General features: G+C 43.4%; 1 protein-coding gene across 2 annotated transcripts in view; it reads left to right on the top strand.

Annotated features, from left to right (window-relative positions):
- LOC143277037 (dyslexia-associated protein KIAA0319-like protein) overlaps positions 1-13,803 on the top strand; it is a 172,026-nt gene extending 158,223 nt beyond the window's left edge. For both annotated transcript variants that reach the window (XM_076581764.1, XM_076581765.1), the window contains exons 19-25: positions 1,537-1,607; positions 2,452-2,555; positions 4,332-4,465; positions 6,630-6,749; positions 8,755-8,851; positions 10,635-10,729; positions 12,454-13,803. In XM_076581764.1, coding sequence (XP_076437879.1) covers positions 1,537-1,607; positions 2,452-2,555; positions 4,332-4,465; positions 6,630-6,749; positions 8,755-8,851; positions 10,635-10,729; positions 12,454-12,608 — 776 coding nt within the window. In that variant the 3' untranslated portion in view covers positions 12,609-13,803. The remainder of the gene's footprint in view (positions 1-1,536; positions 1,608-2,451; positions 2,556-4,331; positions 4,466-6,629; positions 6,750-8,754; positions 8,852-10,634; positions 10,730-12,453) is intronic.
- Positions 13,804-20,153: the final 6,350 nt, after the last annotated feature.

Raw genomic sequence — 20,153 nt, 5'->3', positions numbered from 1 at the left:
CTGCATGTAGTTTTATTTGTTTTTCCTATCGATGTGGATTTTTTGTACAAAATTTTGCCAGGAACAACCCTTTTGTTGCCGTGGGTTCTTTTACGTGCGCCAAGTGCATGCTGCACACAGGACCTCGGTTTATCGTCTCATCCGAATGACTAGCGTCCAGACCACCACTCAAGGTCTAGTGGAGGGGGAGAAAATATCGGCGGCTGAACCGTGATTCAAACCAGATTCTCTGGCTTCCTAGGCGGACGCGTTACCTACAGGCCATCACTCCACACAGTGGGGGTGGTTGGTCGCTACATCTTCTGTGAGGGGCACTCGCTCAGTCTGGCTCCGCGACTAAGCCATTTTTGTCGTTGGTAGGGGGCTTAGTTAGTAGGTGGTGTCCTAAGTACGTTGAACCAGAACAGGCACCACTGAACACCACCCAAGTGACTCGGCAGCAGCAGTGCAGGGTCTCTCCTCTGGTGTGTGGCCTCCTGGCGACCTAACATCGATGGCTCTGTCCCTGCAGAGTGCTGACGCTGGAACTGTGACGGACAAACCCGGATGTGGCCATGTATGTGGGGGAATCTAAATGAGCGGCGTGGGAGTGATGCCACTGAAATGGTGCAGATGATGGGGCAGCAAAAAGAAAAAAAAAAAGAACAGTGAGAGCGGGGATTGGTTGGGGAGTGGGGGATGACAGGGGAAGGGGGGGGGGGTGGCTGGTTACTATGTCTTCACTCTCACTGTCACTGACCAGGACGGCTTGAGCAGTCAGGACACCGCTTCCCTGCTGGTGAATGGGGGGCAGGGGGATGGGGGGGGGGGGGGGTAAGGGGGGGAGTGGTTTGGAGCAAGGGGGGAACAGGTGGGAGGGGTGACAGGGGAAGGGGGGGGGGGGGGGGGTTGGTCACTACATCTTCTGTGAGGGGCGCTCGCTCAGTCTGGCTCCGTGACTAAGCCATTATTGTCGTTAGTAGGGGGCTTAGTTAGTAGGTGGTGTCCTAAGTACGTTGAATCAGAACAGGCACCACTGAACACCACCCAAGTGACTCAGCAGCAGCAATGCAGGGTCTCCTCTGGTGTGTGGCCTCCTGGCGACCTAACATCGATGGCTCTGTCCCTGCGGAGTGCTGACGCTGGAACTGTCATGGACGAACCCGGATGTGGCCATGTTTGTGGGAGAATCTAAAGGAGCGGTGTGGGAGTGATGCCACTGAAATGGTGCAGGTGATGGGGCAGCAACAAAAAAAAAAAAAAAAAAAAAAAAAAAAAAGAAAGAAAGAAAGAACAGTGAGAACAGGGACTGGTTGGGGGGTGGGGGTGGGGGGTGACAGGGGAAGGGGGGAGTGGCTGGTCACTACGTCTTCACCCTCACCGTCACTGACCAGGTAACGGCTTGAGCAGTCAGGACACCGCTTCCCTGCTGGTGAAGAACGGTGAGAGGGGGAAGGGGGGGAGGGGGGAACAGGTAGAGAGGTGACAGTGGAAAGGGGGGGTGGCTGGTCACAATGTCTTCCTACCCTTACAGTGTGTTGTTTGTTGTTTTTTCAGGGGAGAACTACAAGGACCTGGTGGAGATGGTTCTTGACACGGACATCCACCACTTCTCTCAGGACGACAAGGTCAGGGGGTCAAGGCCAATAGTCAGAACATCGGGGACGAATCTGTGTAGCTCCCTCTTCTTTAGAACCTTCATGCGCTGCACGTCTCACAGGAGATGGTTTGCAAACTAATGACTGTCTTTTGATGTCAGAAAACTTGATGATGATAATAATAATGGTATTAATGGACATTTAATAATAATGGTATTTACATAGCGCTGAATCTTGTGCAGCGACAAACCACAGCGCTTTATAAATAACCGCACATTGTTTTTCCAGAAGTACTGTTCAAACCGCTTTACATTTCGTTCCCCACTCCCCGCCGCCTCTTTGAATACACCCCCCCCGCCCCCCACCGCTACCTGTGTTGGATGTAATGTGTGTGTGATGTGTTATATATGTGCTGTGCAGACAAACATAGTGAAGCAGCTAGAGCTACTTATCCACCAGTCGACCCAACACAGCGGTACCGTGGTGGGTGTGATGTGTATGTGTTTTATGTGTGATGTGTTATATGTGTGATGTGTGTGTGTGTGATGTATTATTATGCGTGCTGTGCAGACCAACATAGTTATGAAACAGCTAGGACTACTCATCCACCTGTTGTCCCAACACAGCGGCACCATGGTGGATGTGACGTGTGTGTGATGTGTATGTGTTGTATGTGTGTGATGTGCATGAGTATGTGTCATCTGCATGATGTCTATGTGTGATGTGTTATATGTGTACTGTGCAGACGAACATAGTGAAGCAGCTGGAACTACTTATCCACCAGTCGACCCAACACAGCGGTACGGTGGTGGATGTGATGTGTATGTGGTGTGTATGTGTTATATGTGTGATGTGTTATATGTGTACTGTGCAGACGAACATAGTGAAGCAGCTGGAACTACTTATCCACCAGTCGACCCAACACAGCGGTACGGTGGTGGAGGTTCAGTCCACACAATTGGAGCTGACCAAGGGACAGTGAGTGTTGACTGCTGTTTGTTCTTCTCCTTGGTTTTCTTTTTCATCTTCTTCTTCTTCTTTTTGTCTTCTGTCTTTGTCGTTTTCTTGATTGTTTCTGGGGGTGGGGGTGTGGGGGCGGTACCCAGGATGTCATTTTCTTCTTTGTTTTCTGTTGTATTTTATTTCTCTTTTTTGTCACAGCAGATTTCTCTGTGTGAAATTCGGGCTGCTCTCCCCAGGGGAGAGCGCATCGCTACACTGTGAGCGCCACCCTTTTGTTTGTTTTTCTCCCCCTGCGTGCAGTTTTATTTGTTTTTCCTATCGAAGTGGATTTTCCTACAGAATTTTGCCAGGGACAACCCTTTTGTTGCCGTGGGTTCTTTTGCTTGCGCTAAGTGCATGCTGCACACGGGACCTCGGTTTATTGTCTCATCGGAATGACTAGCGTCCAGACCTCCGCTCAAGGTCTAGTGGAGGGGGAGAAAATATCGGCGGCTGAGCCGTGATTCGAACCAGCGCGCTCAAATTCTCTCGCTTCCTAGGCGGACGCGTTACCTCTAGGCCATCACTCCACTTGTTGTATTTGTCTTGTATTGTATTTCTCTTTTTTTGTCACAGCAGATTTCTCTGTGTGAAATTCAGGCTGCTTTCCCCAGGGGAGAGCGCTTCGCTACACTGTGAGCGCTACCCTTTTTTTTTTTTTCCCCTTGCGTGCAGTTTTATTTGTTTTTCCTATCGAAGTGGATTTTCCTACAGAATTTTGCCAGGGACAACCCTTTTTTTTTGCCGTGGGTTCTATTGCTTGCACTAAGTGCACACTGCACACTGGACCTCGGTTTATTGTCTCATCCGAATGACTAGCGTCCAGACCTCCGCTCAAGGTCTAGCGGAGGGGGAGAAAATACTGGCGACTGAGTTGGGGGGCATGGGGATGGAGTTTGTTTTTTTGTTGTTGGTTTTGTTTGTTCTTTTTTTTTTTTTACCTAGGATAGGGTTTCAAGGCCTGATTAGCGCATTGGGTTGTACAAAGATCAGGCATTTGATTTTTTTTTTATGTTGCTGTTATTGTTGGGGTTTTTTTTTGCCTCTGGCAAAATACTGTAAAAAGAAATCCACTCAGATAGGTATACACAAATATATAAGTGTGCTCAGGAGGCGTGACTAAGCACTTGTTGGGTTATGCTGCTGGTCAGGCATCTATCTAGCAGATGTGGTGTAAAATGTGTATGGGTTTGCCCGAACGCAGAGACACCTCATTGAATTTCAGTTTCAGTTTCTCAAGGAGGCGTCACTGCGTTCTTCTTCTTCTTCTTCTGCGTTCGTGGGCTGCAACTCCCACGTTCACTCATATGTACACGAGTGGGCTTTTACGTGTATGACCGTTTTTACCCCGCCATGTAAGCAGCCATACTCCACTTTCGGGGGTGTGCATGCTGGGTATTTACTTGTTTCCATACTTGTGGGTGAAGGGTGGAGATTTTTCAGATCTCCAAGGTCAACATATGTGCAGACCTGCTAGTGCCTGAACCCCCTTCGTGTGTATATGCAAGCAGAAGATCAAATACGCACGTTAAAGATCCTGTAATCCATGTCAGCGTTCGGTGGGCTATGGAAACAAGAACATACCCAGCATGCACACCCCCGAAAACGGAGTATGGCTGCCTACATGGCAGGGTAAAAACGGTCATACACGTAAAAGCCCACTCGTGTGCATACGAGTGAACGCAGAAGAAGAAGAAGAAGAAGTAGTCTTTCGCACTGTCAACAGGACTTTCCCTGTTTGTGTGTGTGCAGGTTGCGGCTGACGTTTTTCGTGCGGAAGAAGGACGGGTCGACGGTGAGTGGCGTGGACATGGTGCAGCTGCTGACCAGAAAACTGGACGATGACCTCATCCTCAGCTTCCCCATCACCTACCTGGACACTGTCTGTGAGTGGGCTGTGGGTGGGTGGGAGGGTGGGGGTTGAGTGTTGTTTGTGTGGTGTGGGTGGGTGTGTGTGTGTTTGGGTGGCATGTGCGTGTAGTGTGTGTGTGTGTGGGGGGGGGGGCGTGGGTTGTGTGTGTGGTGTTTGTGTTTGATGTGTGTTTTTGTGTCTGATGTGTGTGTGTGGGTGGGCGGGTGGTATGTGTGTGTAGTGTGGTTGTGTTTACGTGTTGTGTGTGAGTGGTGTGTTTGTGTGAGTGTGGGTGTGTGGTGTTTGTATTTGATGTGTGTTGTGTTTGTGTTTGATGTGTGTGGTGTTTATGTTTGATGTGGTATGTGTGGTGTTTGTGTTTGATTTGTGGTGTTTGTGTTTGATGGATGTGTGTGTGGTGTTTATGTTTGATGTGTGGTGTTTGTGTTTGATGTGTGTGGTGTTTGTGTTTGATGTGTGGTGTTTGTGTTTGATGTGTGTGGTGTTTGTGTTTGATGTGTGGTGTTTGTGTTTGATGTGTGTGGTGTTTGTGTTTGATGTGTTTGATGTGTGGTGTTTGTGTTTGATGTGTGTGGTGTTTGTGTTTGATGTGTGGTGTTTGTGTTTGATGTGTTTGATGTGTGGTGTTTGTGTTTGATGTGTTTGATGTGTGGTGTTTGTGTTTGATGTGTGTGGTGTTTGTGTTTGATGTGTGGTGTTTGTGTTTGATGTGTTTGATGTGTGGTGTTTGTGTTTGATGTGTGTGGTGTTTGTGTTTGATGTGTGTGGTGTTTGTGTTTGATGTGTTTGATGTGTGGTGTTTGTGTTTGATGTGTGTGGTGTTTGTGTTTGATGTGTGTGGTGTTTGTGTTTGATGTGTGGTGTTTGTGTTTGATGTGTGTGGTGTTTGTGTTTGATGTGTGGTGTTTGTGTTTGATGTGTGGTGTTTGTGTTCGATGGATATGTGTGTGTGTGTGTGTAAGTGTTGTGTGTGAGTGGTGTGTTTGTGTGAGTGTGTGTGTGGGTCGGTGGGTGGTATGTGTGTGTGTGTGTATGTACGTGTTGTGTGTGAATGGTGTGTTTGTCTAAGTGTGTGTGTGTGTCGGTGGGTGGTATGTGTGTGTGTGTGTGTGTGTCGGTGGGTGGTATGTGTGTGTGTGTGTGCTTATTGGGAGACAGAATATTTATATTAATTCAGTTATGCATTTACTTACTTGTTTGTTTATTTATTTTTATTACATTGAAAAGAAAGCAAGCTATTTTAACATTGTATGATTCATCAGTTGTAACATTTAGTGTAAACACGAATAATATACATATAAAAGATATTCTGTATTAAGTGTTGTCATTGTATTGCTGTTGTAATTGAAATGATGAGCATTGAGTTTCCTCATTTATTTTCTGTCTTTATAGATTTATATGTATGTGTGTGTACGTTTGTGTCAGAACAGCTATTGATATTATTGTGATGTGATGTGTGTGACGATATGCTGTGGTGTATGTCTGTGAGAACAACTGTTGATATGAATGCTGTGACGTGATGTGACATGACGTGATGTGACGTGACGTGATGTGAAGTGTGTGACAAGGTGTCAGAACAGCTATTGATATGTGTACCATGATGCGATGTGATGTGTGTGTGTATCAGAACAACTGTTGATGTGTACTGTGATGCGATGTGATGTGTGTGACAGTGTTTCAGAACAACTGTTGATATGCGATGTGATATGATTCGATGTGATGTGTGTGACAGAGCGATGCGATATGATTCGATGTGATGTGTGTGACAGTGTGTCAGAATAACTGTTGATATGCGATGTGATATGATTCGATGTGATGTGTTTGACAGTGTGTCAGAACAACTGTTCATATGCGATGCAATATGATTCGCTGTGATGTGTTTGACAGTGTGTCGGAACAACTGTTGAGATGTGATGCGATATGATGTGATGTGTGTGACAGTGCGATGCGATATGATTCGATGTGATGTGTGTGACAGTGTCAGAACAAATGTTATGTGATGCGATGTGATGTGTGTGACAGTGCGATGTGATATGATTCACTGTGATGTGTTTGACAGTGTGTCAGAACAACTGTTGATATGCGATGCGATATGATTCGCTGTGATGTGTTTGACAGTGTGTCAGAACAACTGTTGATATGCGATGCGATATGATTCGCTGTGATGTGTTTGACAGTGTGTCAGAACAACTGTTCGGGGCACGGGCAGTGTGACCAACGCACCAAGACGTGTCACTGCGAGGCCTTCTGGATGCCCAACGTCTTCAAGGCCACGCACATCAGACGCAGCAACTGTGGTCAGTGGATGGGGGGGTTCCAGATTTTTTTTTTTTGTTCTTTGGTTTTCCTTTTTTGTCTCCTTTTGGACGGGGTCAGAGTGGTTACTTTCGATCTGAGGGTCCCGGGTTCGAATCTCGGTAACGGCGCCTGATGGGTGAAGGGTGGCCTTTTTTTTTTTTTTTTTTTTTTTAGCTCCCAGGTCAACATATGTGCAGACCTGCTTTTTGCCTGAACCCCCTTTGTGTGTATACAGAAGTAGAAGATCAAATACGAATAGACGAGAACATGACACTCCCGGGATCATTAAAATCCGCAAATAAGCGACATCATTGTATAAGCCGCAGAGGTTGAAGCTGGGGTAAAAAGTCGCGGCTTATAGACCGAACTTTACGGTAGTTTTTGTTTCTTTGTCAGTTCTTGCTTCTTTCTTTTCGTTCCCCCTTATTTATTTGATTAGTAGTAGTTGCATCCCCTTAGCGCATCAGCCAAAAGAAGGCATTGTCAGTCAGTTGTTAAGTTAAGCCTGACTAAGCGCGTTGGGTTACGCTGCTGGTCAGGCATCTGCTTGGCAGATGTGGCGTAGAGTATATGGATTTGTCCGAACACAGTACCGCCTCCTTGAGCTACTGAAACTGAAACTGTGAAGTTATATTTCTAGGTTTTCTTCTTTTTTTTTTTCTTTTTCTTTCTTTTTTTTAAAAATAGAACCATTTGATGACGTGTCTTCAGTGATGTGAAACTGAATTACTGCTGTATTTGTGGTTTTGTATATTATTTTTGAGTCATGTTTTTTCTTCGTCTGTATCTTTTACACTCATATTAAGGGACTTTGTTTGTTGTTCTTGGTCAAAACGATGGAATATTATGCATTAAATCATTGCAGTACCCACGTTCATGCTTTCTCTCTAACTCGCGTGCACACTCACACGTTATACCCACTGTGATACATGTGCATGAAGGCTGGCGTTTTGCTTGTGTTGAAGACTGATATATGTGGGGCGTTGACGGGGTGGGGGGGCTTGTTTGTTGCACTAATGAGTCATTCGAAAATACACACATACTTGAAGTTTTTTATGATTTTGTGATTTTTGCCGGAGTCTGCACTAGTTGGGTCACGGTAAGTATGTTATTTAAACGTAATTTTAGATAGAAAATTTCCTTTTATTTTTGGTTTAGATGGAGTTTGATGTTGAACAGTATATTTATTTATAAAAAAAAATTATGATGACACTGTAACGAAAATGAATTTAACATCGTATGATTCATATTAGTTGGAACATTCAAATGTAGACATGCACAGCATAAATTTGATAAAGAAAAGGTATTCGATATCACGGGGACAGTATACTTGTCGTTGAATTATTCTTCTTGTTGCAACAAGTCGACTGACTCTACCCAGATGGGCAGCCTGTTGTGCCATGTGTTTGTAAAGCACTAAGAGCTTAACTTAATTGCAATGTTTTTAAAAGCGAATATGTGAAATGTTTTTATTTGAGAACATATGTTTATTACTCTTGCTTAATCAAGTAATCCGCGGGTGTGGGGTGAGGGGGGCATGGGGGGGTGGGGGGTGGGGGGGGGTGCGGTGCGGGTGTGTGCTGATTATCTGGTTGTGGTTTTCCGCAATTCATCTTTATTCTTATCTTATCTGTCTATTATAATCAATGTGCAGTATAGTAGGCTATGTTTATAATTATATTCAAATAACGTTTCTTAATTCTTTCTGTTTTTACATTAAGAATACTAGTTATTACCTGCAGTGTGTGGATGTATGTATGAAACGATGTATGTGATATTTTTTGCATTTGTATCTTCGTAATATTCGTAAAAGCTGTTGTTGACTTTTACAGTTATAGTCCCCATGTTGTTTACTTGTCTATGTTGTGATAATGCACCTGACCAAATTTCTCCGGTTGGAGATAATAAAGTTATTCTTATCTTATCTTATCTTATCTTATCTCTGACCGAGGGTAGACGCTACATAAGTATCCATATAAATGATTATTGTTCTTGTTGTTGCAGAATGGAGCATTCTCTATGTGGTCATCGTCTGCTTCATCGTCATCGTTGGCGCCATAGCGGGTGTGTGGGGTGTTATATGCTGCTGTCGTTCAAAAAGGTGAACTTTAAAAATAAAAATTAAAAAAAATGAAAAAAATTATTTTGAAGTGGTAAATTCATTTTTTTTTCATATTTGCCAATTCCATTTTGTTAGCACCATGCTTGTGAATGGGTTTTCTTAGCCATGATTTTCTGTTTTGTGTTGTTGTTTTTTCTTTTTGCCTTGGTCTCTCTGTTGAATAGAATAGAATATGTCTTATTACCAAGTGTACAGGGGTCACAAGGAATATTGAGGGTGGGTGGGGGGCGAGGGGGGGTAGTACATAACAAGGTATGAACATAAATAGAAAATCATACAGATACAATAGAAATTAGGATATATGCAAGTGCATATCAATATAAAAACTTGTGCATACTCACACATGCACGCACTGCGCGCATGCGGACGCACACACACATGCATGCACACACACACACACACACACACACACACACACACACAAACTCTCTCTCTCTCTCTCTCTCTCTCTCTCTCTCTCTCTCTCTCTCACACACACACACACACACACAAACATTTAAACAGAAGCTGCATATTACATGTGGATGGGGCTGATGACTAGATCTTGAGGTAGATGGTTGTTGGTTGCACAATTCTGTTTGTCATACTTGAAGGTGGAATCTTTAGTTATGGTCTTGCTGCAAAAAGACTAGCACCCAGACCACTCCCTCAGGATCCAGCAGATGAGTGGAGTGAAAAGGGAGGGAAGCGATATGGTGGGGTGAGGGTTAGAGAAAGTCTTGTCTGCATTTGACTTTAACGAAGGGGTAGAGAAAAATCACTTCCTTATCAGCAGTTGTGTTGATGAGATGAAGACCCCCAAGAGATGCTGACTGTTGCGGATTTTGCCGTAGTATTTTGTTACAAATGCCTGAGGAAGCTCCTTCAGATTCCCTGGATCGAGCACAGGACCAGGTTTGCTCTGCTTGGCCAAATTTCGCGCGGCTAACAGTGAAAAGACGAGCTGTCTTGCCCAGTCCGCTCTTAGCCAATCAAACGCCTCTAAAAGCGGAAACCAGGGCTGGGCTGGCCATTTCGGCGCAATGAGGATCAGCTGCGGGCGTTCCAATCTGGCTTTCCGTATCACCTTGGACAGAATTCGAATGGGGGAAGCGGGATTAGGACAAAAAAATTAATCAATAATCAGATATTTTATGCACTACTTCTGTAGATTATTATTTGAAAAGAGGTTCAAGTGGGGGCCTACTATAACCAAGCAGCTGGACTATTTAACGCACTTCTTCTGTGTTCACTCATATGCACACGAGTGGGCTTTTACGTGTATGACCGTTTTTACCCTGCCATGTAGGCAGCCATACTCCGTTTTCGGGGGTGTGCATGCTGGGTATGTTCTTGTTTCCATAACCCACCGAACGCTGACATGGATTACAGGATCTTTAACGTGCGTATTTGATCTTCTGCTTGCATATACATACGAAGGGGGTTCAGGCACTAGCAGGTCTGCACATATGTTGACCTGGGAGATCGTAAAAATCTCCACCCTTTACCCACCAGGCGCCGTCACCGTGATTCGAACCGGGGACCCTCAGATTGACAGTCCAACGCTTTAACCACTCGGCTATTGCGCCCGTCTATTAGCTAACTTTAATAAAGAACAGTCTGAAATATATAACTTTCTCCAAAAAAAAATATTAACATTTGAAACTGGTTACACATGTTCAGTAATTTCTGGAGGCCAAAAAAAAGTTTCATTTCTAAACAGCGGGTTCAAATGTGCTCTACCGTTGAACGTCCCTTGCAAATGCCTTTGTACTGTCAGCAGATGTCGTATCAAGACTAGAAAACGACACCGCTACTCCTTGCTGCGTGAAGTGGAAGACGATGACGATAAGAACAAGCTGGAGCTGATGCCGAAAAGTAAGTGCAGTTTTTTTCTTCGTTTTTTTTTGTTTTGTTTTTTTGACTCACTTGTGTAAACAAAGTGAGTCTATGTTTTAACCCGGTGTTCGGTTGTCTGTGTGTGTGTGTGTGTGTGTGTGTGTGTCCGTGGTAAACTTTAACACTGACATTTTCTCTGCAAATACTTTGTCAGTTGACACCCAATTAGGCATAAAAATAGGAAAAATTCAGTTCTTTCCAGTCATCTTGTTTAAAACAATATTGCACCTCTGGGATGGGCACAAAAAAATAAAGAATGAAGCCTAATTATATGCAAACTTGGCACTTTGATCTGATATTCTGACCCAACAACAAGAGCAGTCATCATTATCATTGGTGTTTGGTTGTCTGTGTGTGTGTGTGTGTGTGTGTGTGTCCGTGGTAAACTTTAACACTGACATTTTCTCTGCAAATACTTTGTCAGTTGACACCCAATTAGGCATAAAAATAGGAAAAATTCAGTTCTTTCCAGTCATCTTGTTTAAAACAATATTGCACCTCTGGTATGGGCACAAAAAAAAAAAAGAATGAAGCCTAATTATATGCAAACTGCATTTACTGTTATATTTATATTTTTTGTATTCTCTAAACTTGGCACTTTGATCTGATATTCTGACACAACAACAAGAGCAGTCATTATTATCATTTTTTGTTCAAACAGGAACTTCTTTTGCTAAGCATGGAAGTTTTATTTATTTTGCAAACGTTTTGGTGCAGATAGTAAAGAAGGGAAATTACTCTGTAATTAATGCTAGGGGACTTAATTTGCCACAAGTGAGTCTTGAAGGCCTTGCCTCTCTTGTTCTTCTTCTTCTTTTTCTTGCACTGTTAACAGATTTGCTAATGTCTTTGTTTTTGTAAATGTGTGTGTGTGTGTGTGTGCGTGCATGAGTTCATATTTTGTGTGTTTATTAACAAAAGAGGTCTGTTGAAAAATTGATTAGGTGTTAATTTTCTGATCCAAGTATTAAAATCAACTATGGTGTACATGTCTGTGCATGTGTGTGTGTGTGTTAGTGTGTGTGAGTGAGTGTGTGTGTGTGTGTGTGTGTGTGTGTGTGCGTGCATGCGTGTGTCACCAAAGTCTGACTGAATGGTGCAGGAAACAGATGTATTGTGCATAAAGGTAGCTGTCAGTTCTACCCAGGTAGGCAGCCTGTTGTGTAAACGAGTCTCTGTTTGTAAAACTGACACTTAGACTTTGGTCAGTTTTACCCAGGTAGGCAGCCTGTTGTGTAAACGAGTCTCTGTTTGTAAAACTGACACTTAGACTTTGGTCTCTGACCAAAGATGTGCTACATGAATATCAATCGTAATAAAACATATCTGTTTTTGTATGTATGATAGTCAGTCGTGTCCGACTATGACCATCAGAACAGCAGAGAAGGCAACTGCTGTTACAACAATCTGGGCAAGAATTTGATAATAGTGGAGACTGTCTTGCCCAAGTTACATGCCCACTCTCTTGGTCAAGACGTTTTTAGGACAGTCAGAGTTGGGATGGTTCCCAAAGGCCAACTAGCCCTCAAGGCTACAGCACTAAGAGCCAGTTGCAATTCTGCCTCCTAGTTTGAGAGTCATATTCCTTCACAAAAGACTAAGCTGTAAATGATCTCCCATTGCAGTGGAGAATTTTTTTTATATATATTGGAGCCTTTAAAGCGTTGACAAAGTTTCTGTTTTTTTTGTGTGTTTTTTTTCAGACAAGATTCAGAACAGCAGCGTCATGATATCGGAGTCGGACTTCTCCAGCGAGGAGGAGACCTTGTTCGTCAACAGCAAGCCGCTCAACGGCCACTCCAAGCCCCCGAATGGCATCGTCGCCCGGCAACACTTTAGGACTAAACCCAAAGCATAGCGTTCGTTGGTGTTTGTTCGCTCGTCTGGGGGCCGTCACGGGCGTTTTTTTCGCTTCCAGCATCTTCCCCACCCCCCACCCTATCCCCCACGCTCAGGATTTTGGAAGTGGACGTTCCGTGTTCGTCTGTGTGTGTAGGTGGTGGCTTTTTTTTTTGTTTTTTTTTTGGTTTGTTTGCTGTTTGTGCTCAGGATTTTACTACTACACATTGCTTTCGGAAGTTTTGTGTTTTCTGGGATGCGTCCTGCGTGTGCTCAGCCTAGAAATAGCCCCTTAGCTGTTGTTGGCTGGGTGATAAATGACGTGATTCGATGTGCTGCGGCTGTCGTGGCGACTGTTCTGTGTTTGAAGAGAGGGGCAAGTCCAGCTGTGGAGTTTGGATTGACTGACACTGTGGAGGGGAAGTGGATACTTTGTGAAGCAATACCAGGGGGGGTTTGAAGCATCTTTTCCTTACGGTGAAACACTAAAACTCTTTGGCCGAGATGCCTGTGGATTCTAAGTATATATATGTTTTACACAAGTTTGTGTGTGTTTGTATGTACGAGCTTATGTACGTGTGTGTGTGTGAGTGCTTGATGGTTCGTTTGTGTGTGAGAGAGAGAGAGAGACAGAGTGACAGAGAGTCAGAGACAGTGCGATATGAAAACTGACTGAGTGCAACGTGTTTGTTTGCAACAAAGTATTAAAGAAAGCGAATTCCAAGCATTTATTTTCTTCCGTGGTCGATGCGCCTTTTCTTCGTTGTTCCTGGACGGAGGAGTGTTCCTGTGGTGGGGAGAGATGCATCGTCGTCTTGTGTTGAAGAAGAGAATTGTGATAACATTTTTATACACATCCTTCCTTCGTCCCTGATTTGGTCTTTCTGAGACGGGGGTGAAAAAAAGTATAACTGCTACAAACTGACTTGTTTGTGTTGATCTTTATTTCTTTTCTTTTTTTAATGTATGTCAAAGGAATGCATTATTTGTTCTTTATTGATTGATATTTTCAAATGTTTGTGATTGGGTTGGTTTTTTTTTTAGTGTGTATGTGTGTGTTTGCAAATTGTTCCTTATTGACAGATGTTTTAAAATGTTTGTGATTAATTGTGTGTGTGTGTGTATTTGGTTCAACATGTAGAAAATACCATGGGCAGAGGAATGGAAGTTGGGAAAGGTCTTTGAAAAAAACAAAAAAAAACAAAAACACACAACTAAGAAAACCATTTCCAGAGCTGGAAAGATATGTTTTGTCCCTTCAGGATCTTGGAAAAAAAGTTGAGGAATTTTGTTTAAAAAGAAGGAAACAATCCTTGACCAGACCCATTCAACAAATTTATGTGTTAAAACACTAACAACAGACAGTGGGGGAAAAAAAAAATTAGATTCTGAAAGTTTTAACATGAATTACAGGATACGTATCCATCTCTTTCATCAGCACTGTAATAACGATAATGATATTATATATGATAGTCGTGTCCGAACTATGACCATCAGAACAGCAGAGGAGGCAACTGCTGTTCCGACTATTTGGGCTAGAATTTGATTATAGTGGAGAGTGTCTTGCCCAAGTTACATCCCCTCTCTCTCGGCCAAGAGGGTTTTCGGACAGTCGGCGTTGGGATGGTTCCCAAAGGCCAACCAGCCCACAAGGCTGCAGCACTAAGAGCCAGTGCAGTTTTGACTCCTAGTTTGAGAGTCATAGTCCCTCACAAAAGACTAAGCTGTAAATGATTTCCCATTGACTGGAGAAACCATTGATAATACAGCTCTCACTCTGCTGTTGGCCCATAATGATATTAGTACTTAAATGGTGCAAACTCCTCATATTATGGGCTCTAAGCGCCTCGCATGAAACAATGCATACACACCAGTGCATAATAACATACCTATGTACATGAATAAACAACACTTACATGTGTATATATATATATATACAAAGCCAATACTACAGGCAAACAAGCAGTTTCTTTTAATTCAGTTTCACGTAGTTTTTGGTGTGGAGTTTTTTTTCGTGCGTGTCTGGAGAAAGCGAGGAAAAAGTCTGGAATTTTGTTTGCTCACGTCCGGGGTTCCATTCAAGAGACCATCCTACCTGCGGGTATTGTATTGTATTGTATTACTCTTTTTGTTACGACAGATTTCTCTGTGTGTGAAAATCAGGTTGCTCTACCCAGGAAGAGTGCGTCACTACACTGACAGCGCCACCCATTTTTTTCCCTTTTTTTTCCCCCCCCTTTTTTTTTTCCTGCCTGCAATTTGATTTATTTTCATACCAGAGTGGATTTTTCTACAGAGTTTTGCCAGGGACAACCCTTTTGTTGCCGTGGGTTCTTTTACGTGCACCAAGTGTGCGCTGCACACGGGACCTAGGTTTATTGTCTCATCCAAAAGACTAGAGTGCGGACCACCTCTCAAGGCCTAGTGGAGGGGGGAGACAATACTGGCGACTGTGCGCTCAGATTCTCTTGCTTCCTAGGCGGACGTTGTTACCACTAGGCTAGTGCTTCTTTACCCACAGGTACATTACCTACAGGTACATTACCCGCAGGTACGATGGTCTCTCGAATATGATCCGTGAGGGAACACTGCAAGGGGGAATGACGTGATCGTTCACTGTTCGTGTTTCAGCGCAGTGTTCAAAGCTTTCCGTATGGGTGGATGTAGAGTGAGTTAGAATTACTTAAAACATTCCTGGAGACGTGCACACAATGTCAGTATTGCTTTCTTGAAAAAAAAAAAAAAAAAAAAACAACAACTTTTGGGCTGCCTAAGAAGTAGTATAGTCTCCCTTGAACCTGATAATTTATTGGCAGAAATTTGTTGTAACCACCACCACCACCACCCGCCCCACCCTTCTCCACCCCCTGGTTGTGCATTGTTCACTACAAGGAGAGTAGTGGCTGAATGTTTTGACTTGTCTTTCATAGCAGTCTGACTCGATTTGATTGTGTGTTTGCCTAGCATGGTAGGGTCATCAGTTGTGGCGGCCATGATGATTTTCGCTGTCACATTGTCTCACAGAAAATGATAAAGTAGTGTTGTTTCTGACAAGCGTATGTAGGGGTTTTGTGTATGTACGATGGAGGTGGTTGTTTGGGGGTAGGTGGCTGTTTGTTTGTTTGTTTGTTTGCTAGAAGGGTTTGGTTTTATGGCAGCAGTCTTGATTAATAAGTCATTCCAAGAAAAAAATGATAACATGGCTGCCTTTGCCTTCCCTAAAACTCTTGAGATTTAAACATGTGGAGAAAGGAAATTTTTGTCCAAGTGAGTTCCTGGTTTTGGTGATTTCATTTTTGTGATTCTTGCAGTGTCTCGGTGAATCGTTTTTTTTTTGCTGGCGGTGTGTTCGGCATGCAAGGGTGTAGTGCGTTCACATGTGTAGCACACCAGTTCTTTGGCGTGTGTACGTTCACGTGTGTTCACAAAGACACTGACACTTGTGTGAACACCTTTCACATTCATGTGACTGCATTCACACACACTGAGCAGTTAGACACGCGTGTAGTCTCACTCATGCCTGTGTGCCTGTGTGTGTATGTGTGCGTTACTGTAACCTGCCTGGCCTGTCCGATTTTACAGAAAATCTTTCAAATACCAAGTCATTCCACCGTGAAGGTGATTCCTGAACCCATCAACTGCTGTTGAGGATTGCGCTCATCAGTGAATGGCTGGCCGTTCAAACTACATCACAGCCTGGAGAAAGAAAAACGTCGTTCATCGCCAGAGTTGGACTGAGGGTGTCACTATGAACACCAAGAAGTAAGGAGTGAATGGCTGTCACGTAGAGCTGGAAAAAAACGACGTCATTCATCGCCAGAGTTTGACTGAGGGCGTCATTATGAACACCAAGAAGTAAGGAGTGAATGGCTGTCACAAAGAGCTGGAGAAAGATAAACGTCATTCATCGCCAGAGTTGGACTGAGGGTGTCGCCATGAACACCATGAAGTAAGGAGTGAATGGCTGTCACGTAGAGCTGGAAAAAAACGACGTCATTCATCGCCAGAGTTGGACTGAGGGTGTCACTATGAACACCAAGAAGTAAGAAGTGAATGGCTGTCACAAAGAGCTGGAGAAAGATAAACGTCATTCATCGCCAGAGTTTGACTGAGGGTGTCGCCATGAACACCAAGAAGTAAGGAGTGAATGGCTGTCACGTAGAGCTGGAGAAAGATAAACGTCATTCATCGCCAGAGTTTGACTGAGGGCGTCAATATGAACACCAAGAAGTAAGGAGTGAATGGCTGTCACAAAGAGCTGGAGAAAGATAAACGTCATTCATCGCCAGAGTTGGACTGAGGGTGTCGCCATGAATGCCAAGAAGTAAGAAGTGAATGTCTGTCACAAAGAGCTGGAGGAAGAAAATATTATTCATCGCCAGAGTTAGACTGAGGGTGTCAATATGAACGCCAAGAAGAAATGAATGGCTATCACAAAGAGCTGGAAAAAATGATGTCATTCATCGCCAGAATTTGACTGACAGTTGTAGATGCGAACGCCAAGAAGGAGTTAATGGCTGTCACCTCACTGAGATTTCAGGTCAGGGTGTCGGGTCACCCATTGCTTTGTTCATTTGGACCACTTCCCCTTAGGGTTGCGTTGCTTCTGTTCAGCAACAATCAGCCACACCATTGACAAGTACAGAAAAGTAATAACCGCGCTTCAGAATCACGCCATCTAGATCTCATTTCATCAAGTCATTTGCGCTCAGCCGTTTGGTTTTCCGTTTCGTCTTTCTATGGAGAATGTTTCTCTTCCGTTTGGTTTTCCGTTTCGTCTTTCTGTGGAGAATATTTCTCTTCCGTTGTTTGAACATGGATGAAGATACAGTTACATGTGATAGCTGTTAGAAGAATGTGTGAATGGATGTGAATGTAGTTAGTGTTTGAGTGTGTGTGTGTGTGTGTGTGTGTGTGTGTGTGTGACTTCATGTGGTACAGTATGTATAAAAACAATACTAAATCACTTGTCTTGACAGTAGTTAGATAAAGTCGGATGGTTTTCTGGCAGACTCGATGTAATGGTGAAAATATTAAAGTATTTTCCAACAGTCTTATGCCTGGAGGAAGGTAACTTTTGTTAAATGTCCCGTCGCTTTGACTAGTGATTGTAGCAAAGTTAGTTTGTATTATTGTGTTCGTTTATGGAGAATAGAAACTTTTGTGTATTTAAATGTCAGTTGAAACAATCTGGTTTAAAAAAAAAGAAAAAAAAAAGACAGAAATCTTTGGGCCGACAATGCATTACTCACAAATCAAAGATTGATGTTATTGTTTAGTCATATATCCATAACTGTTATGTGTGGGGTTGTATAAACAGGTGTAACTAATTGTGTTAATTAAAGTAGTCCTCGGTGCATAATCTGCCAAACATTCTTCATAAGCTCTTTATGAGTGGTTTGTACATAATATATATATATATATATATTTAAAAAAATGCAATGATAGCAACACACAAGAGTTTTTATATGAACTGTGCATTGACATATATATATGTTTTATGTGACAAACTTCAACAATTCATGTATTCATTACTTTTCATGCCTGTGTGTGTATTTGTACAATACAAGATGACACTTTATTTCCTTATTAAGGAGAGAGTGTGATTTATGTGTTTGAAAATATAGTTTGAGGAAGTGGAGTTGTTTTCTGTAAGAGTTTATGTAGATATTAACATGTTGTTTGTTTTTTTTGTTTTGTTTTTTGGTTTGGTTGTTTTTTGTTTTGTTTTTTTTTTGAGGGGAGGAGGGTGTTGGGGGATAAGGTTTTTTGTTTGTTTTGGGTTTTTTTGGGGGTGGGGGGTGGGGTTAGTGAAGTGAGTGATTAAGTGAAGTGCATTGCATGACAGTACATAACTTTGTGATATTCCTTGGCAATACTATTATGAGTTAACAGTCGCTGCCTTCATGGCAAGTCATAACATGGAATCCTGAAACTGCTTTATCCTTACCACTACAGCCACCCTGCCCCCCGACCCCCGCCCCCCTTTTACAAAGTTTTAAGATTTTACACCCCCATCTTTCTTTCTTTCCAGTCCAGTGTACACAGACTGAGCCATGTTGAAATACCAAATCAATGATGAAGAATTGTGAAGTAGGGGGAGCTATAGCGTATCGTTGCTAAAAGCCCACTCTTCCAGTTTGTTATTTCTTGATACTTGTATTTATTACTTTAGGTAATGATGTCTAGATAACGGAAAAAAAAAAACCCAGCTTTTTATGTGGGGCTTAGATGTGTTAGACGCAGTTTGCTTTATTCATTTATTACAGATAGGTTGTATTCATCAGCTGTGCTATAAAGAATATGAACAGACCTCCTTCATCATCATCAGTGTAAACGAAACAGTCTCAAAAGTCTGTGGCCTTTCATGCCCTGCTCTCATGGTGACCTCAGTTTCAATACCCCTTCACTTCCGTGCTTGGGGCGAGTCCTGTCAATGTCTTCAGTGTCTGCAGATTTAAGGGGGGCTGTTGTTGGAGGGACATGGTGGCGGTCTCTACTCTGTGAGAGACGCTCACTGTCTGGCTCCACAACTTGGCCATTATTGTCGTTAGTAGGGGGCTTAGTAGTGGTGTCCTAAGTACATTAAATCAGAGCAGGCACCACTGAACACCACCGAAGTGACTCAGCAGCAGTGCAGGGTCTCCTCTGGTGTGTGGCCCCCTGGCGACCTAACATCAATGGTTCCCTGTGGACTGCCGATGCTGTAACTGTGACGGACGAACCCAGGTGTGGCTGTGTATGGGGGAATCTAGAATGAGCGGCGTGGGAGTAATGCCACTGAAACGGTGCAGATGATGGGGCAAAAAAAGGGAGAAAAGAATATGAACAGTGCTTCTTTTAAAACTTCTTCTACACTTTAGTCCCATTATCTTTTAAAAAAAAAATCTTTTGGCAAATATTTTAACTCACTCAGTACGGCCAGTCCTCTCTTCCCCTCAACACAGACCCCTCGGATGTCCAGTGGGTGTCTGAATGACCCAACCTTTAGCTTCCGTCGTCAGAATTGTGGTATTCTTTGTCAACATTCACCTCTTCAGTATAAGAGCCTTTCGCTTGCAATATTTTGATGATGGTAAGTGGGGTGAAACGCTGTTAACGTCGTCTCTTTCGCCGTTCGTATGGAGAGAGTTAAGGGGGCAGACTGAGTCAGGCGTCAGACTTTCTGTCCAGTGTTCACCAGCGGTCAGACTGTGAGAAAGCTTTTCAGTGTGGTGTCGTGTCCTTGGAAGAAAGGCGCTTTACCCCCGTTTTCTTCACTCCGCCCAGGTGTGAATGGGTTACCTGACTGCTTCAGGAAAGTTGAAATGGCGGAGGGGAGAGGATTTGTCCCTGCCTTTCAATTCTGAGCCCTAGACACAGTGGATATGAATTTTTTTACTGCCTCTGATGGCCTTAACTCACTCAGTATGGCCAGCCCTCTCTTTCCCTCAACACAGACCCCTCGGATGTCCAATGGGTGTCTCGATGACCCAACCTTTAGCTTCTGTCACCAGAATTGTGGTATTCTTTGTCAACATTCACCTCTTCAGTATAAGAGCCTTCCGCTTGCAATATTTTGATG

This window comes from Babylonia areolata, chromosome 33 (assembly GCF_041734735.1).
Source record: "Babylonia areolata isolate BAREFJ2019XMU chromosome 33, ASM4173473v1, whole genome shotgun sequence".
NCBI lineage: Eukaryota > Metazoa > Mollusca > Gastropoda > Neogastropoda > Buccinidae > Babylonia > Babylonia areolata.
This window is presented reverse-complemented; position numbering and strand designations above follow the sequence as displayed.